This window comes from Apiospora marii (genome assembly GCF_038362585.1).
Source record: "Apiospora marii strain CBS 49790 chromosome Unknown utg000009l_segment0_segment0, whole genome shotgun sequence".
NCBI lineage: Eukaryota > Fungi > Ascomycota > Sordariomycetes > Amphisphaeriales > Apiosporaceae > Apiospora > Apiospora marii.
The window spans coordinates 4,380,075-4,405,562 of NW_027117381.1; the positions used below are offsets into that span (position 1 = coordinate 4,380,075).

Consider the following 25,488-nt stretch of genomic DNA (forward strand, 5'->3'; position numbering starts at 1 on the left):
ACTCAGCCAAACCACCATGAGTGGCCTCCCCCCTTACACCAAGCACTTCGCCCCCCAGCGCGAGACCCACAAGCGCAAGCGCGGCCGCCTGGTCGGCCCCCGCGAGCTGCGCGAGAAGCACGGCATCGACCGCTACCCCCTCGAAACCCTGGTACAAGAGCGTCTGGATGACGAAGAGGCGGCCGAGCTGCCCAACCACATGCCCGGCGCCGTCCCCTATGCGCTGACGCTCCACCGCGACCCGCGGTGGCAGTACTGGAAGCAGCAGGGCCGGAAGCTGGAGCGGCGGAGCCGGGCGGAGCAGTTCGCCGAGGAGATGGACCAGGGGGCGCGGCATGCGCGGGAACAGGATAGGCCGGGAACGCGGCTGGGGCGGAAGTTGGGGGAGTATGAGGCTGGGGCTCGGGAGATTCAACTTCTCACCCTCGACGAGTACTTTACTGCTCTTCAGTACTTGCCTTCGCGGAGCATGTCTAGCTGGTTGCGACTCTTTCACAGCGGTTAAGGCATCAGCTATATCGCCCGGATGCCCGAAGGTGACTTTAGCTAGGGAGCATCGTCAGCACAGCATAGCCGTATTAGCGAAGTTTACGAATGGCTTCTCCAGGGTGCTCACTGGGCGCCGAACTGACTAGATGAAGATACGAGAAATGAGATGACGGAAATCACGGCAAAGTGAAAGCGATATACCCTCGATGTACTATAAATATCTTCAGTAGTCCCCAACTTGACCCCCTATTAGTGAAAGATCTCCGCCCAATTGGCCTGTGCTTTGTAATTGACTGGGTCTCCGTTCACCCAGACCGCTTTTCCGGGGGTGGGCGCTGACGTACATGGGAATATCAACAGAACACGTAAGATAGGAGGAGACTTATATAACCCAGCTTCCTTCACGCCATCTACCTACCAAGCTCACATCCCTCCCACAACCCTGTTCTGACAAAACATTTCATTTCAATTTTCCATGTCGCGCCTCGAATTCATCGCCATAACTATCCACAAAGCCGGGCTTCCCAAGACATGACGACAAAGACACACTACCCGCTCCCGTACTATGCCGCCCCTGAGAGGCTCCCGGCGCCGCTGCCTACCGTCGCTGAAATAGAGGCCGCGAACGACGTGCTGAAGCACTCGTGGTCCCACCGGATCGTGCGGGTGGGGCCGCACTACATCGTCAAGTACGGCGTGGGCGTGCAGCCCATCGAGGGCGAGAACATGCTCTTCGTGAAGGAATCCGCCCCCTCGCTCGCGATCCCCACCGTGTACGCGATATACTCGCGGGAGCAGGACGAGGGGGACAGCGACAAGTTTCCCGCCACCACCATCCATTACATCGTCATGGAGCACATCCCCGGCCAGACGCTCGAGGCGCGCTGGGCCACGCTCGGCCCGGCGGCCAAGGTGAAACTGACGGCGAAGCTGCGCGACTACTTCCACAAACTGCGCCAGATCCCGTCGCCCGGCTACTTTGGGGCGCTGGGGAACCGCCCCTTCTGCGACGACGGCTTCGTCTGGCACCGCGAGGACGACGAGCTGGAAGAACGTCTCAGCTCGGGCCCGTTCGGCTCGGAGGCGGAGCTGCTGGACGCCCTGGTGGCCAAGTACGAATTCCACGCCGGGAGCCTGCTGCAGGGGGACCGGCGGAACGAGTACTACCGCTACGTGCTGCCCCAAGTCCTGCAAAGCGGGCGCTCGGTGTTTACGCACGGCGACCTGCAGCGCAAGAACGTCGTGATCCGCGAGGAAGACGGGGAGGTGGTGCTGATCGACTGGGAGTCGGCGGGCTGGTACCCGGGCTGGTGGGAGTTCTACGCCACCATGTTTTGTTGTCGGTGGAAGGACGACTGGCATCTGTGGGTGGGGCGGATCCTGGACGAGTACCCGAACGAGTATGCTTGGATGAACATGATCTTCCGGTAACTACGAAGCAAGAATGCAAATACTGCCATAAGAGTCTCCGAGATATGACACAATAGAAGTAATGTTTAATAAACCCTTGCATATTGGGATCAACATATTCGTTCCAATTGAAGCAAAACTCGGCAACGTTGATGGCCAGCCAGTGTCAGCCCTCCGCATCAATCTGCCCCTGATCCACCACAACGACCGCCTTCCCCTGAATCCTACCCCCCTCCACCATCTCCATCAGCTCCCCGATGCTCTCCAGCCCGTGGAACACATTCATCCTCACCTCGACGCCGTGTGCCGCCACCGCCTCGAGCATGTCCCGCGACTCGCCCGGCGAGCACAGCAGGCTCCCCCTCACGCGAATATCCCGAAACACCAGCTCCGCGAACGGCACCCGCACCTCCTCCGGCTGCGCCACCTGCACCACCGTCCCGTGCATCCGCGTGACCGCGCACCCCAGCCCCGCCGCCCCGGGGGAGTCCGCCAGCACGACCGTCGCGTCGGCGCCGTGCCCCCCCGTCGCGATCTGCGCCCACTCCACCACCTCCCTTTTCCCGAGGCGCGCGTCCAGCACCGCCTCGGCCCCCAGCTCCCGCGACAGGTCCAGCGCCCCGTCCCGCGCGTCGATGGCCAGGACGCGCAGCCCGAGGGCTTTGGTCGCGAACTGGATGCCCAGGTGGCCCAGGCCGCCGCCCGACCCGACGAGGGCGAGCCACTGGCCCTTTTGTAGATTCGTCTGCTGCACCGCGCGCCAGACCGTCCGGCCCGCGCAGGCGAGGGGCGCGGCGTCGAGGAGCGAGACCCCGGCGGGCAGCTTCGTGGTGAACCGGGCGTCGACGCGGACGTACTCGGCGAGGCAGCCGTCGCGGTGGACGCCGACGTGGCCCTCGGTGCGGGGGCAGTACTGCTGTCGTCCGCCCCCCTCCTCTCCATCTGGCCGCCCATCACCGCCGCTACCGCCGCGACAGTCTACACATTCACCACAGGGATGAAACGGCAGACCGCACATGACCCGGTCGCCCACCCGGAACCCAGACGCGTCCCCGCCGACGCGGACGACGGTGCCGGAGCCCTCGTGCGACGCCGTGACGGGCAGCTGCGTCCCGAAGACGCCCTGCGCGACCATGCCGTCGGTGTGGCAGTACGACGCGGCGGCGACCTTGACGAGGAGGTCGTGGGGGCCGAGCTCCCCTTCATTGGCCCAGGGGACGGGCACGGTGCGGAGCTGGTAGGGCTCGTTGTGCTCGACGATCTGGACGGCCTGCATCTGGTCCGGAAGGGGCGGTGTAGATTGCGACATGGTTGACGACAAAGGGAAGTATGTAGTCCAGGCCTATCTGTTTTCGCTTAACTTCCGAGCTTACACTATAAGTTGCGAATGGCGATAGGCTTCATCAATCGCAGATATTTTTGAACTTCAAACGAGTTTGTATTATCTATGCCGACGCTTTTCAGAATGACAGAATGGCGGAGTGGGTCTATCGATTGTTTCAATTAGGAGCGACGTTGGGAAGGGATGCGTCAAGTTGCATTTGCATTTGACGTCATTCACCGATTGCACAGGGCAACCAAAGGTTTCGCCGTACATGAGTCGCCCGTAAGGCATCTTAATGGAAAACATAGGCAATGGCTACCACAGATCACTAGAACAGTCAAACTCCCGATGTAGCTCTCTAAGGCCAGTGGCTTCTACCATGGCCAAGTAAGTTTGGTATATTCATGAATCATCTCGCATCGTCGTGCCTTTACTTTCTTTTCTTTTCCTGTCTTTCTTCCTTTCTATCCCTTATACCTTAAGCCTCGAAAACCAACACAATCCCATCATCCCCCGCCGTCACCACCCGATCCCCAGTCCCCTGCACGAACCCGAGCACCCCGCCGCCCTCGCCGTCGCCGCGGTGACCCCGCCACTCCTTGACCAGGCCGCTCGTGTTGGCGCCCGTAACTCTCAAATCCCAGCGGCGCACCACGCCGTCCATGCCGCAGCTCGTCAGGATCCAGCCGTCGCCCTTGACGAAGTCCACCTTGACGACGCTGAACTCCTCGTGCGCCTCGCGCAGGTGCCGCCGCACCGCGAAGCTCTTGCTCGTGTCGTAGACGGCGATGCTGCCGTCGACGCTGCCGGCCGCCAGCAGCGACTGCGTGGGCGAGAAGGACAGGGTCTCGATGCCGTCGCCCTGGCTGTGCAGGCTGGCCAGGATCATGCCCGACTGGGCGCTTCCCGTGTTCTCGCCCTTGGCCTTGGGCTTGCTCTGCTTGCTCGACTGCGGCTGCGCCTGGGGCGCCGTCTCGTTGTTGAGCCGGGGCAGGCCGACGATCTTGATGGCGCCGCCCGCGCCGCCGACCGCCACCAGCGTCGACTTGGGGTCGATGGCGACCGAGTACAGGCCGCCCTCGACGGCGAACCGCTGGTCCACGCCCGTCAGCGACACGACTGTCTGGCCGTTGTCGTTGGTCAGGCCCTTGGCCGCCGCCTCGCCCCACACGTCCCAGACGCACAGGGAGCTGTCCTCCGAAACGGTCGCGAGCAGCAGGCCGTCGGGCGACCAGGCGCCCGCCGTGCAGGCCTCGGTGTGCATGAAGTAGGTCTGGACGATCTGGAGCGGGTTCGACTTGTCGGAGGCGTCGATGGTGTAGACCCAGACGGAGCCGTCGGAGCCGCCGATGGCGACGGTGTTGGGGGTGGCGGCGTAGGGGCAGGGCGCGACCCAGTTGATCTCGGGCACCTCCTGCGCTTCGCCGACGAAGTTGAGCTTGGCCTTGTTGTGGCCGTCGATGGCCAGCTGGTAGGCGCGGAGTCGGCCGTCGAGGCCGGCCGAGACGAGGAACTCGCCGCGCGGCAGGGTGAAGGCCAGGGCGTTGATGGAGTCGGTATGGCCCTCGAGGGTGAAGAGCGGGCTCAGCTCCGTGTTCTTTTGTTGGGCGGCGCTGGGGTCGGTCGCGTAGCTGGGAGGGAGGACGGGGCGGCCGGACACGCCAGATGTGTCGAAGACGTAGCCGATTCCGGGCGCATCGTCGTCTTCGCCTTCAGAACCGCCGGTCGCAATCAGGGAGGGTAAGGTGGGGTGTTGGGCAATGGTGAAGACGGAATCTTTGTGGGCGTCAAAGTAGGCGACGCTGTCGTTGACGATTTGGATCTCCTCGGGCTCGTCCTCGCCGTCGTCCGAGTCCATGGCGACGTCGCCCTCCTCATCGGCAATCTCCTCGGCGACCTCGTCGGCGTCGACCAAGGAGCCCGAATCCTCCATCTCGTCGTCTCTGGGAGGCGGGGCAGACATGACGTTTCTTGCGCTGCTTGGACGGTGGACGTGTGTGGTGTAGTGACCGAATGGAAGAACAACTTGCAGTTGAAAGAGTATGGAATTGTCCTAATGAATGACTTCAAATTTAGCAGAAGGCACTTCAATAGATTTTGGTAGGAAGTTGGGCAGAATGTTGACCTGCTTGATAATCAAAATGGCAACTTTTTTCGGCGCCCTCACTTTACAGCGGGGCAGAAAAACAACCCCGCCACCTCCAGCTCTGCTGCTTATCCATCCTTATCTGACAAAACCCGACTGCCATCAATTGATCTGATAAAAATGGGCAATAGAACCCAACCCACTGTACTCCGTACGTTTATTCCCCGGTAAGCGGCCGCAGGAATAAACCGTCATATTTATTCCACTTACTCTAAGGAATAACAGTGGAATAATAAGTGTGCTGCAGACCTGCTTATTCGTGAGGAGACTTGGCCGGTTTATTCTCGCAGGGGCTTGCCGGGCACATCAGCAGCCGCCCACCGCGTGTCAACACAGCTGGGGCTTGGGAAACAACGCCAAGGTACACCACGCCCGCGAGAAACGAAACAATTTTTTCCCGCAATCCCTGTTGTACATTGTGTATTGCAACAATTTCTAGCAGGTCTTTGAAGTAGATTAATTTCACACGAATAATGATGTTGTATTTCTCTTTGTGCAGGGTACTGTCCGGTTGCGGATGTTCACTGATTTCTAGCACAATGCGACAAGCTGCTGTTGCGCTTGTACTGCAACCGCCCCACTGTAGGCCTGTAGCGGGGGTTTCTCAGTATAAGCCCGTCCAAGAGCAGTGAAGTGGCTGCAGGTAATTTTTCTGAACCGGTCACTCTAATATTCCAATTCAATACTGCCATTTCTCTGACGCAGTTGTTGCATAAATGACTGCCGGTCACCAGCCCTTCCCTTAGTGACCTCCCGTCCCGATCGCGTAGACCTGGTCGACAAGCTCCAGCATGTGGTCGCCCCTCTTTGGGGCACCCGGAGATGGGAAGCCCCAAGTGTAAGGGATACGTTCCTCCTCTGACCGGGTTCGTGTTAGCAAATGTGGCTTTCTTGAACTTACATCTCTTTGTGCCCATGGCTGGAATAAAGAAAACCTTGAATGCTTACCGAAGAACGATCGGACCCAAGACTTGGGCACCGACTGTGTGGCATCGTCCCACAGCGTGAACAAGTAAAACGCCGTCGTGCCGACAGACCCGTTGACGACCCCGACACTGAAGTCCTTGTTGGCCGCCATGTCCTCTGCATAGTGCGCAGACCAGGCCCGCGCCGCCGTCTCGACGCTGACGTAGGCCGTGGGGCCCGGGTTGGTGTGGTTGGTGCCGTTGCCGCTGTTGAAGACGTGCTGGTGGTCGTAGTTGAGGTCGTATAGCCCCAGCCGGCTACCCGTCTTGTACCAGGTGCCGATGTCGAAGTGGCTAGCATCACCCATGGCGAGGTCGCCGCGCGAGAGCGAGCCGTCGAACTCGCAGACGTTGTGGCTCGCGGGCCGGCTCAGGTCGCCCAGGTGGAAGGTGTCATTGGTGCCCGTCGTCTGCAGGTGGCCGTTGAGCACGACGTCGACGGCGAAGTCGTTGAAGCCGTTGGGGAAGCCGTAGGCCTCGGTCGCGGCCTGGCTGAGGATGGTCTTGTTGATGTTGCGGCCGTCGCGCGGGAGGTAGCCGTGGTTGGCCAGGACGTTGAGGCCGGGGCAAGGGGAGCGGCCTGTGGAAGGGAGTTGGATGCAGCATGAGCTTCTCTATCTTGATCTCGTGGCATATATTGGGTTGAGAACTCACTGTCGGACGCTCGTTTCTGCCATTCATGGCCTGCTGGCTCCTTCATGCCCGGAAGAGCAGCCGCGTAGCCAGAGGCTGTCAGTAGGAGGGCAAAGTTCAGCTTCATTGTGTTGATGATGGGTTAGGAGCGGATCAAAGAGTTGGTGGCAGAGGATGGAAATTGTGTATTGAGACTGGAATCATCCTGTCCCTAAGACACTTGAAGACTTTATATGCAATGCCGTGAGGCCAAGAATTACAGCTAGCTGACCTCGAAGCGATGACGACGAATTGGGGCGGCATGGAACAGGCGGGCCTGATTGTCAGCCGCAACGAGGCTGCTCCCAGTAATGGTCCGCGACCAAGCCAATCAACAAAGCCGCAATTCCAAAAAGTCAATTGCCGCTGGAGACATCGGTATAGATCCGTGGTGTTGATCCCTTTGAAGCTAATTTGCCCGTCGCCTTACACCATGACAAATACCTGCCCATCCGCCAATCAGAAGCTCTACAAAAAGTACGTATTTGCCTAATGCGGCACGACCCACCAAGGGGCGGTGCAAGTAGCGCCAGCGGGCGTGACTATCGACCTATGCCTACACCGTTAGTCAAGTACTTTCCGTACTTTTAAATGCTTACTTCCCGGATTAGGGCTGACAATAGCAGCCGCAGCGCCGCTCCATCGCGATTGGCAGACATTTGCTCACAGTGGACCGAGCAGGCAAGGGAACAATTTCAAATATGCTTCTTGGCGAAACAGATAAACAATTACTACAAACAACAACTAACTACACACTCCGATCGTGAACCCACCTTTGTCACTGCCCTAGCCCACCTGGCATTCTCTAATCGCACTCACCGTGTCGCGGGATCGCCGGGTAGATACGAACCAGCGCTTCTCACGCAAACGGATGCTTCATAGCATAGCCTCGCAGCCGCAGGCAACTAGACGAAGAACTCGTTCCCCCGCGCCGTCTCCCGCGCCGCCTCCCCAAACGCCTTCTCCAGCGCCTCCCGCTCCGCGAGCGCCACCCTCTGCGCAATCTCCACGTAGTTGGCGGGGACGCGGCCCCGGCCCGGGCTCCTCCCACGGCGGGGACTCGAGCGCGGAGACTGCTGCTGGGGGGACCCGGGCGACAGGGTGGTGACCAACGTGGACACGGAGGAGTAGGAGTAGGAGTCGGAGTCGCGGCGCCCGTAGTCGACGGGCTGGAAGACCGGGTCGGGCCGCCAGAAGGGGATGCCCTCCATCCCGGGCGTCGACCGCTCGCTCTTGACCTCGTCCTCGACCTCCTGCAGCCCGGGCGTCATCCGCTCGATCTTGATCGTGCGGTCCCGGAACAGGCTGCGCCCGCTGATGCCGAAGGTCGGGTGCCTCTCCGGCGACCAGAACTCGCCAGGCTTGTTGAGGGCCAGCACCGCGTTCTGGAACCGCCCGACCGACGGGAAAGGGAAGCAAAGCGGGATAGTCGTGGGGAACACGAGGCGCGCGACGTTGACGAGGAAGAGGACGACCCACAGGCGCAGCGACCACGACGAGAAGGGGCGGGCCAGCTCCGGGATCCAGGTCCCCTCGCTGAGCGCGATGTTGCTGACGCGGGAGCAATGGATAAAGACGAGGGTCTGCAGGACGAGGAAGCAGACGGTCGTGTACCGCGCCTGGATCTTGGGATCGCGGCACATGAAGAGCGGCCGGGCAAGGGCGTCGATGATGGTCACGCCCGCGACCATGCCGGCCGTCTCCAGGAGGCAGAGATTCATGGGATGCATGATTGGGGAACTTATCTTGCTAACGGGTTTTGGCTTTAGTTGCTTCAGTCGTCGTGTCGAAGTTGAACGGGATTGCTTTCCTGGAGATACTAAGGTCAAAGTCTCTGACTTGCGTCCTCGGCTTACTTATATACTCAGTTTCCAGATGTGGGAGTAAAGGGGTCGACAAAGACATTGCTCCGTAACATATGTAACAAATCGGGGCGGGCTGTACGCAAGCCTTTGTCTCTATTGTACCGCGAACACAAGAAAACCAATGAGCCATTATTATGCTGCCTGTTTAGTCCTTGGTGCATACTGACAAAGCAATACAGCAAATGGAATGTTTTTCTACACTGATGCCCGGTCCTGCTGCGTTTATTCAGCTCCTCTAAATCTATCTGACAATTTTCTGGTTCTCTCCGTAATATAACCCCAATTCCTTTCCCACACTTCTTTAGGATAAATATCCAAAGGATGCAGAATTAGAAATCCCAACCGTAAGGCCTTAACAGCTTCGAGCTCGCGCATAGCTGCAGAAATTCGTTTGCGTACTGACGGATGCTCGCAACAGATGACAATAACGGGTATACTCCTCTTCTTACTAAAGCCGGCAAACCTCACATTGAACACGTAAAGGGCATCAGGGAAGAATTGACCGTAGGTGAGCGGATAACTGTCATCGTGTACTGGAAGTAAACGAAACATAGTCATGGCGTTAAGTTGCATCCCTATTTCACGGATCCACCCGGCTTCACTGAAAAGCCATAAGTGTATACCACGGATATATCCTTGGTATTTCCCACGTGATTCGGAGCGGTCCTCCCAGCGACTGAGAAATCTTACTCGCTTGAATATTTCCGGGCCATCAGTAGCTTGGCGCTCGGAAAGAAACTGGCGAAAGTGTTCTGCATCCGAGAAATTTGTGCCAGGGTCAGATTCAGAAGCGGTAAAGTCGTGTGGTTGCTCATCATCTCCGCGAAGCCACTTTTTCAATGTGTCATCCGCAGCGTCGGATAAATCGATGATTTCGCGGTAGGAGAAGCCGCATTCAGGGTTGTTGCTTGGTAACGAGTCAGCAACGGTATAACAATGTACATGCTAATCACTTACCAGACTTTGTCGGATCCAGCTGGATGCTGATACATCTGTGATAGACCACATTTGGGGCAGATGTTTTCGGATGAGTTGGCCCCTGTAAGACTGCTGTGTGCGGAACCACGAAATATCATGGACATGATAAGATTTTGACCAGGGCGTACAGCGCCGTGGAAATCGACAGTGAGCTGCAAATCGCTTCTTGTGCTGGGGTCCTGCAGCACATATTTGTGTTGTAGAACCATTGCCATCCCTGGCCGGTCTTTGAACATATCTTTGATCATAGAATGCACCGTCTGAGTATGTAAGTTAGCACGGTATTTGTATTTGAATCCGATAAGAGGAGGATCTTGTAATTACATACGTCCCATGAGGGTTTGATAAGTAGGGGCACAGGAAACCTGTATCCCAATGCATCCTCAATGAAAACATGGTTCTCGGCGTACATGCTTATTCCGGCATGTATTGAAGGGAGCACGGCTGTACTATGCTCTATATTGAAAAGGCGTTGAGCCGTGGAATGACTGTACAAATGTCAGAGTAAGTAACCTGGTTGTTTTCAAACGGTGTTCCTACCTCTCGGACCGCATTGCAACAAGTTGGTCGTCTATCCGGAACAGGATGGCCTCCTGATGCCTTAGCGCCCCGACCAGGTTGACGATGTTATCTTCTAGACGTTCCGATGCTAGCTTCCCCGCTTTCTCGAGCTCGGCCAACCTTCTGGTGACTGCAACACTATTCTGCTCCTCAGCGTGGCTATAATAGTGGCGTCGGTCAGCTCACGCAAATATCTGAGTATAAGTGATTTCGCTGTTGGACTTCAAGGGGTACATACCCTCGCGCTACCGATTGAATCACGTCAACAATATCCTTGTTCCGACGAAGTCGATCCCTCATCTTGATAACGTCGTCTTTCTCCAACGAGGCCCATCGGATGCGCTTCAGCCAATCGCCAACAGTCTTGGGGGAGCCTCTTGGTTTCAGAAAGCTCTTTCCATATCGCTCGAGGCCCTTTTCGAGGAACGATTCGATCATGCGGCGGCAGTCATCGGTAACATGTTGGAGTTCGGCAGCCAACCGCTGCAATTCAGTCGTCTGCGCTCTGGACTGCCAGAACTTCGTCAACTGCCCGTCAGATGGGAGTCAGCAATTGTTCGCGGGTCTAGTGAGAGCTCGAAGGCCGTTCCTCACGCACGTTACTCAGTGCGCCATAGAAGAAATTCAGTTCCTTTACCAACTCCCGGAACTCCGGGGCCGAGCCGCGGCTGTCGCTAAGCGCCTGTGCCAGCCGCCATACCAGCTGCGCAGTAGTGATGATATCGCCGAAGGAGCCGAAACTAAAACTGGCTGCCATGAGGCTCGTGCGCCTTTGCTATGTATTATCATACAGTTTCGAATGATGCGGTGTGCACAGTTGATGGGTTGTTAAGAGGGGAACGTCGTCGCAAAAGCTACCTCTTTTGAATTGGAGCCTGTCAGCCTGCAGGTCAGCCCAGCATAGGCCAAGGCACACTCGACCGTGGCTGTGTCTCCATCTCCGGCATCAGCTCCAACTCCACATGCCTTTTCAGTTTAGCGCGGGGAAATTTCGATCTGTCCTCGCAAGAGTACCTGCCACCTGCGTGTGAGCCTAGGAGCCGTTGCCCATTTCTCTGCCTACAGCACAGCTTGCACAACTCATTACGTATCTGATTAATGCCCCGCTTCATCGCCTCTGGTTCATCACACTGGGATGCCTATCAACAATCCGGAAGACTCTCCGCAGAAGCCTCATCTCTGCAGGCCATGCATAAAAGCCTTGGTGTCCTCCCGGGGAACCTGGTATCGACAACTACGCGCATACCTACATTCGAAATCCGTCCAACTCCTTGGTGGAAGACCAACGCTACGAAGCTTTTGGCATGATAAACCCGTGTCTTATACATGCCGACCATGGCTAGATGAGAATTGCTATGTTTGCTGGCACATTTCCCGGCAACAGAAGATGATCCGGGAGCAGCCCACAGTTACATTCGCGCGTTTGCAGGTTGAATATTGTTTCGGGACGGAGTCCGTGCGTCTCCAAGATATAAACCAGGATGTATATCATCCCCCACTGGAGCTTGAGTGCTCAGAACCTAAGAGTAAGTCTCTTGCTTCGATCGATACCAGGACATGTACCTTCGCTACTGACTACTGCTCGAACCATGATAGGCCTAGTTTCTGGACTCCCGCATGCATTAAACAACATTCCATCCAATACTTGGAGCCCAGAAACAGCATATCTTGGTCGAAGCTGGCTCAAGGAGTGCCTGAGCAACCATGACGCATGCGCTAAACCACTTGATCATGCCAACACGAAAAGTCGCCCAAAGAGGATCGTACGGGTCGAGAACGATGCTGCGCACGGGCTGAGGGCAAGGCTGGTGTTGAGTGAGACCTTGCCCCATGACTTCCAATACCTGACATTGAGTCATTGCTGGGGCACCCTCAAGTTCATCACTTTGACGGTGGGCAATTATGACGACTTCCTCCGGCGAATTCCACTCGATGATGTGAAGTTCAATAAAACATTCCGAGACGCCTTCAACGTCACTCTGGACCTCGGGTATGAGTACATCTGGATTGACAGTCTGTGCATCATCCAGGACTCCCCAGGGGCCACAGACTGGAATAGGGAATGCCCCAAGGTTGGACACATCTATGCGAATGGCGTCTGTAACCTCTCAGCTACGGGGTTCGGAGATGGGACCAATGGCATGATCACCAAGAGGAACGCCCCAGCTTTGAGCCCATGTCCAATCAAGTTCCCTTTTCGGCCTCGGAAATATCTGGTGGCCAACACTGTACCATTCGCGGAACCAGAGACGGACCACCCCCTGATCTCACGTGGCTGGGTCCTACAAGAACATGCACTGGTACGTATCACGATCAACCGGGCGGAAAGACTCTATATCTTACGAAATCACAGTCTCCAAGGACCTTGCACTTTACGAAAACACAGGTATGCTGGGCGTGCCGTGACTCGGCAGCGTACGAGCTGTTTCACTCGCATCGGCTATCATCTGGCGGGAGGCATGACGATCCGAAACTGGGCGACTTCGTCAGGGCCAAGACCATGTTCGGCCAAGGTGCTTCGAGTGCTGGCCAATTCCAGTCGATATTGGCGGATTATCGCCTTCTTTGCAAGAGGGCCTCGAGCGCCGGCCTGACGATGATCTCCGATAAGCTCCCGTCGCTGTCTGGCCTTGTATCTTTGCTGCAAGCTTCACTACAGACACGTTACCTCGCTGGCCATTGGGAGTCCAATTTCCTACCGAGCCTCGTATGGTCATGTGATCCGCAGGCCGAGGCAAGAGAATACACAGGCTATGTTGCCCCAAGCTGGTCATGGGTGTCGTCTTCGAGACCAGTCACATTCTGGCAGCATTTGATTTCACCTGAACCGATCTGCCTATCCGAGGTAGTCGAGATCGACATCACCCTTGCCGGCACGGACAGGTTCGGGGCTCTCAAAAACGGCCATCTTCGAGTCCGGGGGCCCGCTCTACAAAATGTTGCAAGCATCACTGAGCACTACCCCTGGCACATAGGGCGCGCAGAGCTGCCAGGAGGCCTACCTGTCTACTTCGGAATGACCCCCGATGATGAAGAGTGGTCGCCACCGGGACCAGGTCAAGCGCAAAGGAAAACCGTGCCGTCGATATCCTGGTTGAGATCACTGTCCTGGTTAGTGCTCTTCACGAACGGTGATATGGATGGGGCGCATCTGGTTAACGGGCTTATGCTGGAACGGGTAGAGGCCGGCCCAGACACAACATATAGACGTGTAGGGGCATTCCACCCGGGCCCTAAGCCGTGGAGAAATGGCCCGCGTCAGGGGGTGAAGTCGGCAATTTTGGAGTTACCGAAGAAGGAGTATACTATCATCTAGGTGACAGCCAATGGATGAAGTCGTCTTCATGCATCCGTAATGAGACCCATATCCACTAGTCACGGATGGCATTATGTTACCCCTCTAAACCTTTGGGTCTAGGTATTGCCCCTGACTCTGTTTGAGCAGATCTCAGCACCGGGGCTTACAAGCTCAGCGGGCTTGCTTGACGAGACGGTCGCTGACGCTTTGGAAGAATTAGATGACGATCAAGAAGTTCCGAGTCTGTTACCAAAGAAGGTTTAGTTGCACGTCTCAAGTATCCTTGTGACTTGCATTGCATTGAAAACAACCCCAACGGCTCGCCGCATGGTAGTTTCCGCGATTATCTGATCTCGACCTATCACCACAAACACGTTCCTCCCGTCAAGGTTGGCGCTCGCATCGGCTTAAGGAGCTTGGGCCAAGAGTTTGTTTCGACGCCAATCCTAGATTCCTTCCAATCCGTCGCTACCAAGCAACTGGGACGTTTGAATTCCAAGGATGTTTTCGTGCTTTTCCACCGTGCAGACCCTATCACGGCAAGCGACACGCGGCACGGGATGTGACTGCACGTATCATCACACCCCTCAGCCCCATGGAATTCATTGGGCGCCAAGAAATCCATCTCGTCGCCGGACTGCACACATTGATGATACGAGAGTAAACGTTTGTCCAAGGGGATAAACGTTTAACCTCATTGAAAGTTGAGAGGATTCCCATCGTTTACCACAAGCGGACTGGCGCGATGAGATATGGCCACCAAATTCGGTAAAACCGGGGCATCCACTGGGTGAGGTGACATGTCCCTTTTAGGCAACACGGACCATGGCGGCTCCGGGAGGGTGGACACGTTTGTGGGGCAGCCGACATATGCCAGGGGCGAGGCCAGCGGATAGTCGCAAACAGTCACTGGATTTTCCGTCAATGGTCAACCAGGCATGCCTGGAAAAGTCATGGGAACGACAAAAACCTGGTTCGTTACCACGCCGGCGAAGGAACCCGACTGGCCCCGACAGCGAAGGCCAGCCCCCGGTGCCGCACCCAGCCGATTCTCTTGGATGGCTCGGCTTCGAGTCTTGGAGTCTTGAGCGCGAAGTTGTTGCTCGATTTGGGCTAGACCCGAGTGGAGGTTGGCAAGTGGTCACCGGATACCCGACTCGGTCTCTTTCAGTATAAGAAGACGTCAAGATGCAGTGATCGCTTCTGATCCTTTCCTATCTCTGTGCTCTCCAACCCTAAATCCCTCCCTCTCCCCCGGCATACACAGCTTTCGCTTAGAACACTGTCGCCATGCACTCCACCCTGTCGATCGCGGCATTCGCTGCCCCGCTCCTCCAGCTCGCTTCCGCCCACGGCCACGTGGCGGGCGTCAAGGTCAACGGCGGTGCCTGGGTCCAGGGCTGCGACCCCAACTGGTACTACCAGCCGTCCGGCACGGCGCCCAACACCCCCGGCTGGAAGGCGCTGAACCAGGACAACGGCTTCGTCTCGCCCGATGCTTTCAAGTCCAGTGATATCGCTTGCCGTAAGTGGCTTCCATCCCGTTGCCCATGCCAATACAACAAAGCTGACTCAAGCTCCCCAACTGCAGACAAGAGCGCCAAGGCCGGCGAGACCTACATCAACGCCAATGCCGGAGACACGCTGACCATGTACTGGAACACCTGGCCCGACTCCCACAAGGGCCCGGTCATCAACTACCTCGCCCCCTGCAGCGGTAAGCCCACCCCACCCCGCGTCCCCAACATCCGTCACAAGCACATAATACATGCACGCTAACGCGAAGACCCAAAAAAAGGCGAATGCACCTCGGCCTCCCCCGGCAGCCTGTCCTTCACCAAGATCTCCCAGGCCGCCCTGATTTCCGGCAGCAACCCGGGCACGTGGGTGACGGACACGCTCATCGGCAACAACTTCACCTCGCAGGTGCAGATCCCGGCCTCGCTGCGGCCGGGCAACTACGTGCTGCGCCACGAGATCATCGCCCTGCACGCCGCCGGCAGCCCCAACGGCGCGCAGGCCTACCCCCAGTGCCTCAACGTCAAGGTCGGCTCCGGCGGCTCCGCGGGCCTGTCGGGCGGCGTCCCCGCCACCAGTTTGTACTCGGCGTCCGACCCGGGCATCCTGTTCAGTCTGTACGGGTCGTTTTCCAGCTACCCCATCCCCGGGCCCGCGGTCAACGGCGGTGGCGGTGGCGGTGGTAACAACGGTGGTGGTGGAAACCAGCCTCAGCCTCAGCCTACTACCATGATCACGACCACGGCGGCCCCGGCTCCGACGGGTGGCAACGGCGGCGGCTGCTCCGTGGCCAAGTACCAGCAATGCGGCGGACAGGGGTACTCGGGCTGCACCGCCTGCGCGAGCGGGTCCACCTGCAACAAGCAGAACGACTACTACCACCAGTGCATGTAAGAAGTGGGTAGGGGGGAGGAATGTCTAGTGCTAGACGATGATGCCCTCATGTTTAACAGTACCAGACCAAGATTTCCCTAAATAGCAATTACCAACTGGTCAGCCAAATTAACCCCTTGCCCGTGATGTCAAAGCATGCCAACGTATCCTCCTCGGGATCCTCCCCGTCGTCAAATATTTGCGGCCAGGCTTTGCGCCTTGGTCTTGTCTCCCTCAGGGCATACCGCTCATCTAGTCTACTGTAGTCGAGTTGAATCTTCTCGTCCCATTCCTTTTCCCCATCCGGGCGCTTCGCCAAGATGGCTTTGCCTACTAGTACCGGCTTGCTCCTTGTGTTTGGATCTGTCTTGGGCGTGGCCTCGGATGTGATGAGGTCGTCCGGCATGTGGCGGAAAACGGCCGTCACGTCTGAGTCCCGGAACTGGCAGAGACTATCCCCGACTCGCACGCCTGCAGCACCGACTCTCCCCGGAACTAGGCCCATCTGGCCATTGCTGGCAATCATGACCGCCACGTTTCGACGTGCCAGCCGCCATGATATGCCTGTGTCCCAATCACCGAAGCTCTTCCCAATGCTGGAGCTGAATGGTTCATTTTCGGCAGATTCTTGAGGCATCGTTTTACCGCCGGCGGAAATCTTAGGTTGCTCAACAACAGGTTGCATGTATGGCTGTGCACCCGTCTCTTCGTCGTCTTGCTCAAATAGGTGGGCAAACGCCTTTCTTCGGACCAGCCCGAGCTTGCTGTAATGGTCTTCAAGAAAGAATATTGCCGTCGCTTTGGACAGCATTCCGAATTGCGACTCCATTCTTGAAGGTGTCCAGCGTTGACATAGTTCCCCCATGGCAACTTGCCACCGGTCCAACTCCGCCCTGCATTTCCACGGCTGGCCTAGGTATATGATACTCCCCACCCTGTGCCCTTCGACCTGGTAAAGCGGGCGTGGCTGTGACGATACAGTCCGCATCATCAGATCCTTGTCGGTCGGCTGGTCGCTGAGAAACCGGGTTCCCAGGTGCTGGCAGCTCTGTACTACCAACTCAGGCTTGTTGCACTCGACAGAGTACTTCCATAGACCCCTCAGCATGGCTTCGATATTGGGCTCGCCCGAGTAGTCCACTTCAAACCTGCCGTCGCCCACATCATCGGCGATTCCCAGCAGGCCGTAGATGCGATCTCTCGGGTCCGTATAGAGTGAATTGCGCGTCGCTTCCAGCACCTCCTGCAGCCGGCACCCTCGTAGCTGATGCGTGCGCCGCAAGCCATGGATATGCGCGGGCAGGCTACTCCGGACCGACTCGATCGTCTTCTTGACCGCCCGCGGCTCGAAAATTTGCTTTCTGCCCCGAGGGTCTAGCAGGTTAGTGAGTCCCTCCCACCGCGCCTCATCGTGACCGCACTGCAGCCGCAGCTTCTCCGCCAGGACGACCTCCTGCACGATCCACACTCGCCGCCAGTAGGGGCGCTCCAAGAGGTTGGCCAACGCCCGCCACCGCGCCATCTGCCCCCGTCGGAGACCCTCGGGCGTATAGTCCGTCAGCCGCCCCGGCACCCCCAAGCTGCCCCGGCGGCGCGACGCCGACTCGTCGATCCAGCGCATGGCCGTCGCGCTCGTCCTCGACGCCAGCCCCAGCCAGACCCGCACCGTCTCGGCCCGGCTGTAGATCTCGCGCATGCGGCCGACCTGGTGGTTGCGCTCGCCCGTGTTGGACTGGTCGATGCACAAGGCGTCGATCCACAGGACGCGCTCGTAGTGGCGCCACCGCAGGTGTCGCATCGCGTCGTACAAGTTGCGACGGAGCGGCGTTAGCTTGCCGTTGAGGAGGCACTCGGGCGCCGGCCGCCCGGCATCATCTCCCTCGGTCTCGGGGCCGCCCCAGGTGTAGCTCAGGGCTTCGTAGTCGAGGGGGCTCGAGTGGGTCGCGTGGAAGAGGCGACAGTGCAGTGCATCCTCTGCCGCGCCGGGCTCCAGGACGAGGAGACGGAAGGCGTCGGGGGTTGTCAGTGGTTCGTATATGAAGTTTGACATGGCTATGCTGATGCTGGATGTAGCAGCTTCAAGACACTGTCACCGCTGCTACGATTATCGAAATTCAGCAAACCACGGCTCTGAAGAGGGGGAATGGCCACAGGACGCAGTTTTAGGGCTGGGCTGACATTTGGAGGCCTTCAGCCCGCTCACTGCATTAGTGGTTTGGTAGCCTGGATACTTAGTGACGCATACTCAGCCACATTATCGCTGTGTTTGCCTACTTAGTCCGTTCAGCTGCATGGATACCTGTCGTTTTGCCGTCCAATCAGATTCTTGTCAACTCCAGCTTCCCTACTCAGCGTAACTACCCACAACCCAAATCATCGATATTCTCGACATTGCTTTCCACATAGCACGTAGGATGTGTAAATCAAGTAGTTATGGGTGTAGCAAGATAGTCATACGTATCTTGGCTGAGTAGGTATTCAGGCGACATTGAAGGCATCTAGGCCACCGCACCGCAATGAAGAACTGTTCCGGTGACCGAGTCTGCTCTGGCTTTGTGTCATAACTACGAATTGCTTGTCATCGCTTTGCAACAATGTACGGTCAGTGCCTTTCATCATTGGAAAAAAAAAAAAAAAAAAATCGACATCCGATCTACAGCACATCAAGCGAACATTCATGAATGGACTTCTACCCACACACTTCTAGTAACGATGAAGGTATCCATCTATCAAGTTATTCCCTTCAATTGTATTCAACTTCACAGCTGTATTCAACTTGACAAAAGTATTCAATTTGACGACTCTATTCAACCTGACAACCGTATTCAACTTCATTGAGAACTCAGATCCAGCCAGCTATATAATCACTTTTACACTTGAGCTTCTAGCTACGGGCCTGTACCGGAGAAATCTTCATGTTATGCATTCACGCTTTCTCCGTTCCATTGGAGAATTTAGCTTTCACCTACCTAAGCAATTGCTGTCGGGTCTTCAAGAGAACGAACAAGATTAAGTTACCGTACCTTGGATCACTCAAACCTAAATACCTTAACGGCGGGACGGGCCGTCTGCTCAACCTTATCGGTACTTAAGTCAGCCCCATCCACAGTAGACTGATCACTGACTCTTTATGGGAGACCTTTGTGGGGGTTGTGCATTTGCTGCTGTAGCTAATCTACTGCCCGCCTCAGCAGCTTATTTCTCCAATTCGCCCTGCTTCAGTTGCTCTTCTTTCCAGCGATCCAGCTTCTCACGAAACTCAACATAAATTGGATGATCTGGGTCAAACTCGGAGTGACTTTCCCATGGCTCAAGGATCTGTTCCATGGCCAGTATGGCATCCGTGTCTCGACCAAGGGTCCTCAGCACATGAGCAAGGTTGATCCCAAGATGCAGCGACGGCGATTGCCTCTCTCTGACCAACTGCTTGTGGATCTCCAATACTTCGCCCCCTAGTCTCTGAGCAGCCCCCCACTGGCCTCGAGTCCGCATGATGGCCGCTAGATTGGACATGATGTCCAGCGTTCTTGGATGGGTCGTGCCGAGGACTCTCTTCCGAGTCTCCATTACCTCCATCCCCAATGACTCCGCCGCCTCTAGCCGACCTTGACTCAAGTAGAGTTTGACGAGATCTTCCATGCGTTCCACTGTATCTGGATGGTCCGCCCCGAGCCACCTCTTACTGATGTCCACTTCTTCTACTCGCAAGGCTACCGCGGCATCCCATCGGCCTTGGCTGTGCAACGTACCCGCTAAATTAGACATGCTGTCCAAGGTTTCCACATCTTCCGTCCCGAGCTTCTGTCGCAGAGCCTTCATCACCACCAATTGGAGTTCCTCGGCTTCCTTCCATTGACCGTTGAGGTGGTATGCCACGGCTACCGTCCCCATGACACGCAAACTGTCGAGATGATCTCTCCCAAGGATCCCTATGAACGTTTTCATGGAAACCATGGATACCTTCTCCGCCTCCACCGTGTTTCCGATACGGATGAAGTAGTTTCCCATTTAATACAACACTGCAGCCCAGGCCAGTCGTGATCGTGGTGATCCTGCCGTGCCGCCGGTTTCCAGCTTCTCGGCCGACCTGGCGTGCGGGAGCAGCAGACGCCAAGTCGCCCAGTTCTCGTATAGTCCCGAAGGAAGATGCAGACCGAGAAGCTCGAGGAACTCCACTTTCATGCGTTCATAGGTTCCGGACTCCTGAAGCCACATCCGCGTCGCCACCTGCACCAGGCGGTGCATTTCCAGGCTGCCGGCATTTTCCGGCGGATCCGCCTGTTTTGAAAACGAGATGAAGCAGTAATCACGTAGAAGTAAGAAATCCTCGTCGTCGAAGGGACTCGAGCAGCCACTGGTTTCGTCCTGCGCGGTGCAGGCATCTTCGCTGCAGCCTCGGAGCCGGCAGCCTCGAAATATGTAGGTGGGAATGCCTTGACAATCGAAAAAGCTCATCAAAGCCAGAAGATCCGCCGCTCGGGGTCTGACTTGGCGGATGTGGTCGAAGGATATCCGCCAAGTCACAAGTATCGAGTTCTCAGCTTCGCCATCTCGCCGCAGATGACCGCCCTCGTGGCCCAGGAGCCCGGCTTTACTTGGCTCGCTCAGGTTGAACTGCTCGAGATATCGTTGCACGGACCACAGCGTCCTCCTCTGGGAGATGTAGGCTGTGGCTTCGATTATAGCCAGTGGCATGCATTCGAGTGCGGAGGCCAACTCTTCGGTGAGATTCCTGTCTTGTTCCGCAGGCAGCTTGGTCTCGATGAGCGCTACCGCCTGCGCCTGGCTCATGGGCTCGACCGAGATGATGTCGGAGCCATTGACAAGTTCTCGAGCCGCGGCTCGGGTTCGGCTCGTGATCAGAATGGATCCGTTCGGGCAGGCCGGGAGGTAGTCCACCAGCCGCAATGGATTCGTCTGGCCTGGGCTGCCAGCATAATTCTCGTCACCCTTCATCAAGAAACTGGCATCGTCGACATTGTCAAGAATGAGCCGCCACCTCCTGTTCCTTCCGCCGCGGAGCCAGTAGCGTACAAGCTGGAAGATGTTGCACTGAGGGTCGTTTCGCCCGGGTATCTTGACATGGTCTGCGATTTCCCGGAAGCCTTGACCAAACCGCGCCGCGTTGCTCGCATGAACCCAAAAGATCCAAGTATCGGGGGATTCTTCTCGAACTCGGTATGCGTATTCAATGGCCAGCTGCGACTTTCTACTACATGATCAGCTTCTTTTCTCGTCCAGATTGGTTCTTAGACTACGCTAGAAACCTACCCGACACCGCCCAGTCCCACGAGCGCAACCCGTGAGCCCGGCTCGTCACATGCCCGACGAATGCGATCCAGTATATCACCTCGCAGAGTGAAGTCTTTATCACGGCCGAACGGCAGAATAGCTGACGGGTATGGTGGAGTCTCTGGTCGTTCATAACGCACTACCATTCTTTATTAACGAGTGTACCCGTGCCCACCCTTGTTCCACTAATCCTTACCAAAGTTCTGGGTCTCAGCTAGATACTGTTTTCCGCTTCCATAATTCTGCGCAACCTTTGCATTTCCCGCGACGTTGTTGTTGGTCTGAGAGCCGCTGCCATAGTGGTTGTTGGTGAAGGTCTCCCTCGGGAACTCGTGGTCGGGGATGGACGGTTCCATGTCGGATATCTCCTGGATGGCCTGGCGCAGCTCGTGGACCTGCAGGGCCGTGGAGCTCTCCAACCCCGTCTTGCTCACAAGGAGCTGCACGTCCGTCATCAAGCCCGCCATCAAGGTCTCAACCTTGGCACCTTTCCCCAACGTTCTCGCCAGCTTGAGGTATCGATCCCGGGGCGGGTCGTCGTCTAGCGGAACGACCTTGTCGAAGAGCTTCTTGAGATCCCCGCTCGCTGCTGGGCTAGGTCGAGTACGGTCATCACGGCGGCGTGAGACGAGGCGTCGAATCCGTCGCGTTCGAGATGATGGTGGACGGACGTGACGATTGCCCGGACGAGCGGCAGGCGGGCGGCAACCGCGCGAAAGGCCTCGGGCAGTCCGGAGGTGTCTGACGCCGCGTCGTAAAGTTGCTTCATGCCGTCGACAATCCTAATCACCGCAGAGATGACCCCGAGAACCTCGGCGCCCGACATCATGGGTAGTTCGAGGATCGAGAGAAGTGGAAACAGGAGGTGGCGCGGTCTTGGGTAGATCTTCAGTCTCAAAAACCGACTTTGACAGCAAAAAGTAGATAACAATCCAACAGTTGAGATTGAAGGTTTCAGTGATGATGTAGGATAAATTGCAACTTGGGTCCTGGGGCGGGAACGCTGAGATTTTTGGGGGCGGGAAACGCATTGTTGGGGTGAAATTGCTAATTGAACATTCTCTTGCGTTCTACTTTGGTCTCTTTTTCTGTTTGTCCAGTGATATCTGATACATCAAGTTAATTCTCATTTAGTTCTCGATATTGCTCGCTCTCAACAGAAACCAGTTGATTGCACAGGATAGAAAGCTATCGAAACCAACCGTAGCCAAAAGCTCGTATTAATACGCCCCCCGAGGAGATGTATAATATATCACATCTGAATGAGACCCATGCTACTAAATTCCACCTTGTAACGCGTGAAACATCAGACAGGTAGAACAAAGAGTAACTTCACGATCTGGCAACCCACACTCTTAGGGCCCGGCTACGTTTGCCGATATCACATCCATCCCCTTATCTAAGCAAGGAGATCATGACCCAGCCTCCCCCCCTTCCCCTTATCCTACAAATATGGCAATGGCGTAGGCTTGAAAATAACCAGTATCGCTTTCTGGAACAGGCGCCTCGCCCAGCTAGTCGCTAGGCCTGAACGGCGAGAGACTTCTGTCAGTAATCGATTTTTGGCCCTGGCGGGATGACAAGGAGCTATGGGGGATCAAAAGCCTTCTCTGCACTGCGCTTGTGCCACGAGATAGTTATGAGGAAAGGAAGCCCGCAGACAAGCAAAGTGCTTAGCTATCTGGAGAGCGAACTCGCTCAGGTAATTAGGTGACCAAGTTGCATTATGTGATACTTGAGCATGAATAAAGAGCCACGCAAATACAGCGCCACAGGAACAAACCACCATAGCAAGAATCCAGACAGGCGTGAATGTCGTGTCGGACAGACGCAGAGGAGGTGTCTGTTACCCTTGCCCGCAGGACGGGTTGTTACGCGTACTAATGCCGCACCGATCCAGCCGCGGGCGCAGCGGCCACTCGTCGTCCACGTCGCTCACGTCGGCGTAGACGCGGTCCCACGCCATCCGCAGCGGCGCCGGCACCCGCCACGCCTTGTCCGGGTGCCGCAGCCAGAGGCGGACGAGGTGGCGCTGCCGCTGGTCGTCGTCGTCCTCGAAGGCGTCGCGGCAGTGCAGGACCGCGTGGTTGTTGAGGAAGGTGACGTCGCCCGGCTCCATGCGCGTCGAGAGCTGGTGCTTCACGGCGGTGAAGTGCACGGCGTCGAGCGCCTCGGCCTGGGCCTCACTCATGGGCGGGATGCCGGGCGTGCGCGGCGAGGCCGGCGGGGCGCCCGTCAGGATCCGTCGGGAGAAGTTGGTGATTAGCTTGCCGTCGGCGTGGTACATGAGGGGCCGCTGGTGGTAGGCGGGGTCGCGCCCGAAACTGGATGCATGGAAGGTTCCAAGCAGATGTCAGAAACAGTCGGCGAATCTGGGGCTTGAGATTGCATGTGCGGGGGTCGGGGTCGAGACTTACGTATCAAATGTCCAGTCTCCTTTGGCCAGGGTGTGGATGATGTCGGGTCTCGTCGCGGCCAGCTCGTTGTAAACGGTCGAGGCCGAGGCGATGATCCGGTTGCCACCTTTCGCAGCCGTGTTCGCCGTGTACAGGCCTAGAACCTCGCAGAATACGTCATTGTGGAACGGCTTCATGTGCGTGATATCAGCAAATGTCGTATGGTCAACTGGGGGTGTTAGAGAAACCGCTCACCTGCGCGACGTTGGTGTATACGGATTGCCGGTGCTCCTTGGGAATATTTTCTCCGTTGGCGTCGACGATATGTACTGGGGCCACGTCAGCTTGGGTTTTACTGAATGATACTACCAAAGGCCTCATCCGTCATACCTATCATGGAGCCTTGCTGGTCCTGCCTGCCAAATTGAGGTGCCACATGACTTGATAGTCCCAAGAAAGCCAGGGAGGAGTCCTCGTCGGATACAGATGTGCCCGAAAGACCACGAAGCACGAAGAAACCTTTGCCTTGGTGCAGTTCGTCACTCAAACGGTCCAGATCCGCGGACAATGTCGGAAGTGGAAAGTTTGCCTTGTTGATGTCACGCACATGTACGCCAAGTTCTGTCTCGAAGTTATCGTCGTGATCAATGATAAGATGCCATGGGGCTCAGGGAGGGCTCAAATACGAACCTTTAAAGTGACGTACAGCACTCCAGATCTCCTCCTTGTGACCAGTAGTCAACTGATAGACATAGTCTGATTCCGAATGGGTGTCAGACGTCCAAGCCAAGGGGGAGCGGAGAGTGTTGGGCCAACCCTCTGGGACTTGGGTCGGGAGGCCTTTCAATGACGCCCGGGCGGCGACTCGTTTCTGGTACTTCTCATAGTTGGGTTCCCAGTCAATGTCAGCCGACGCCCCGCGGTTGGGGGTAAGAGCCTGGCCGTGGATCAGGTACTTGTGTCTGAGCCCACTTGGCAAGTAGGGTGGCGGAGGAATGACTTCCGAGGTGGCCATCTCGGATGTTGATGTTCTGTTTTATCACCGGATTTGAGGACTGTATGATTTATCTGATCTGAAAGCTATGGTGTCTGGGTTGAGTGTGAATGATGGGACTCGATGCCTGGAAATGAGGCATCCCTTTATAGACATTGACACCATATCCGCGTCTTACACACATATTAACTTGCGACTCCCCGCCGGTCTCTTCCCATGAACATACCTGCCAGCCTTCCTGAAAACTTCAAATTCACAACCTCACTTCGAGCAGAGCCTCATCCAAAAGCGGGGCAGAGTGAGAAGCCGGTCTAGCCTCGTGATTCCCCATGATGCACATCACCACCGAATGGGGCAGCAGAGTAACCCCACCATATGCTGTCATCTTGATCACGGATATCCGGCCACACCCGACCCAACAGCGATCCGACGCTGTAGCCCTGCCCAAGGCAGCGGTCCTATGATCTGTTTGGTCGTATATCCATGTCGGTACAGCGCGAAGTCTTATCGTGTCCAATGTCCGGGGGGTGCGGCGCGAGCGGGGTAGAGCCTGATGACATGACAGCATCATGCGAATCCATGTAGAGGCTCGACAGTGTATCGTACTCCCAATCAGTCGAATCAGAGTGTAGAGGGTGTTCAGTCCCGGATCTTGGCAAAATGCATGTTATTCGTGTTCTCATCGTTGCAAACCTAACTTGGACATA

The 25,488-nt window shown here is 56.6% G+C and overlaps 13 protein-coding genes across 13 annotated transcripts; 4 read left to right on the forward strand and 9 right to left on the reverse strand.

Moving 5' to 3' along the window:
• Positions 1–16: 16 nt before the first annotated feature.
• On the forward strand, positions 17–505 carry PG985_012972 (uncharacterized protein; the record flags this gene model as incomplete). The annotated part of the gene is made up of 1 exon (XM_066832738.1): positions 17–505. One exon carries the CDS (start codon positions 17–19, stop codon positions 503–505), a length of 489 nt encoding a protein of 162 aa, XP_066680788.1.
• A 515-nt stretch (positions 506–1,020) lies between these two features.
• On the forward strand, positions 1,021–1,920 carry PG985_012973 (uncharacterized protein; the record flags this gene model as incomplete). The annotated part of the gene is made up of 1 exon (XM_066832739.1): positions 1,021–1,920. The coding sequence occupies one exon, from the start codon at positions 1,021–1,023 to the stop codon at positions 1,918–1,920; it is 900 nt and encodes a 299-aa protein (XP_066680789.1).
• A 145-nt stretch (positions 1,921–2,065) lies between these two features.
• On the reverse strand, positions 2,066–3,208 carry PG985_012974 (uncharacterized protein; the record flags this gene model as incomplete). The annotated part of the gene is made up of 1 exon (XM_066832740.1): positions 2,066–3,208. The coding sequence occupies one exon, from the start codon at positions 3,206–3,208 to the stop codon at positions 2,066–2,068; it is 1,143 nt and encodes a 380-aa protein (XP_066680790.1).
• Positions 3,209–3,701: 493 nt separating this feature from the next.
• PG985_012975 (ribosome biogenesis protein S.t1.c1) lies at positions 3,702–5,186 on the reverse strand (the record flags this gene model as incomplete). Its single annotated transcript, XM_066832741.1, has 1 exon — positions 3,702–5,186. One exon carries the CDS (start codon positions 5,184–5,186, stop codon positions 3,702–3,704), a length of 1,485 nt encoding a protein of 494 aa, XP_066680791.1.
• A 925-nt stretch (positions 5,187–6,111) lies between these two features.
• PG985_012976 (uncharacterized protein) lies at positions 6,112–7,094 on the reverse strand (the record flags this gene model as incomplete). The annotated part of the gene is made up of 3 exons (XM_066832742.1): positions 6,112–6,227; positions 6,318–6,914; positions 6,989–7,094. The coding sequence occupies 3 exons, from the start codon at positions 7,092–7,094 to the stop codon at positions 6,112–6,114; spliced, it is 819 nt and encodes a 272-aa protein (XP_066680792.1).
• An 817-nt stretch (positions 7,095–7,911) lies between these two features.
• On the reverse strand, positions 7,912–8,736 carry PG985_012977 (uncharacterized protein; the record flags this gene model as incomplete). The annotated part of the gene is made up of 1 exon (XM_066832743.1): positions 7,912–8,736. One exon carries the CDS (start codon positions 8,734–8,736, stop codon positions 7,912–7,914), a length of 825 nt encoding a protein of 274 aa, XP_066680793.1.
• A 464-nt stretch (positions 8,737–9,200) lies between these two features.
• Positions 9,201–11,167, reverse strand: PG985_012978 (uncharacterized protein; the record flags this gene model as incomplete). Its single annotated transcript, XM_066832744.1, has 7 exons — positions 9,201–9,248; positions 9,562–9,778; positions 9,829–10,109; positions 10,178–10,337; positions 10,390–10,569; positions 10,649–10,913; positions 11,005–11,167. The coding sequence occupies 7 exons, from the start codon at positions 11,165–11,167 to the stop codon at positions 9,201–9,203; spliced, it is 1,314 nt and encodes a 437-aa protein (XP_066680794.1).
• Positions 11,168–11,999: 832 nt separating this feature from the next.
• Positions 12,000–13,726, forward strand: PG985_012979 (uncharacterized protein; the record flags this gene model as incomplete). Its single annotated transcript, XM_066832745.1, has 2 exons — positions 12,000–12,710; positions 12,764–13,726. The coding sequence occupies 2 exons, from the start codon at positions 12,000–12,002 to the stop codon at positions 13,724–13,726; spliced, it is 1,674 nt and encodes a 557-aa protein (XP_066680795.1).
• Positions 13,727–14,998: 1,272 nt separating this feature from the next.
• On the forward strand, positions 14,999–16,120 carry PG985_012980 (uncharacterized protein; the record flags this gene model as incomplete). Its single annotated transcript, XM_066832746.1, has 3 exons — positions 14,999–15,233; positions 15,300–15,425; positions 15,507–16,120. The coding sequence occupies 3 exons, from the start codon at positions 14,999–15,001 to the stop codon at positions 16,118–16,120; spliced, it is 975 nt and encodes a 324-aa protein (XP_066680796.1).
• An 88-nt stretch (positions 16,121–16,208) lies between these two features.
• PG985_012981 (HET domain-containing protein) lies at positions 16,209–18,149 on the reverse strand (the record flags this gene model as incomplete). Its single annotated transcript, XM_066832747.1, has 1 exon — positions 16,209–18,149. One exon carries the CDS (start codon positions 18,147–18,149, stop codon positions 16,209–16,211), a length of 1,941 nt encoding a protein of 646 aa, XP_066680797.1.
• Positions 18,150–19,294: 1,145 nt separating this feature from the next.
• On the reverse strand, positions 19,295–20,053 carry PG985_012982 (uncharacterized protein; the record flags this gene model as incomplete). Its single annotated transcript, XM_066832748.1, has 1 exon — positions 19,295–20,053. The coding sequence occupies one exon, from the start codon at positions 20,051–20,053 to the stop codon at positions 19,295–19,297; it is 759 nt and encodes a 252-aa protein (XP_066680798.1).
• Positions 20,054–20,107: 54 nt separating this feature from the next.
• Positions 20,108–22,217, reverse strand: PG985_012983 (uncharacterized protein; the record flags this gene model as incomplete). Its single annotated transcript, XM_066832749.1, has 4 exons — positions 20,108–21,311; positions 21,371–21,530; positions 21,588–21,957; positions 21,999–22,217. The coding sequence occupies 4 exons, from the start codon at positions 22,215–22,217 to the stop codon at positions 20,108–20,110; spliced, it is 1,953 nt and encodes a 650-aa protein (XP_066680799.1).
• A 1,020-nt stretch (positions 22,218–23,237) lies between these two features.
• On the reverse strand, positions 23,238–24,802 carry PG985_012984 (uncharacterized protein; the record flags this gene model as incomplete). Its single annotated transcript, XM_066832750.1, has 5 exons — positions 23,238–23,715; positions 23,809–23,978; positions 24,043–24,116; positions 24,178–24,408; positions 24,478–24,802. 5 exons carry the CDS (start codon positions 24,800–24,802, stop codon positions 23,238–23,240), a joined length of 1,278 nt encoding a protein of 425 aa, XP_066680800.1.
• Between the last annotated feature and the right edge of the window lie 686 nt (positions 24,803–25,488).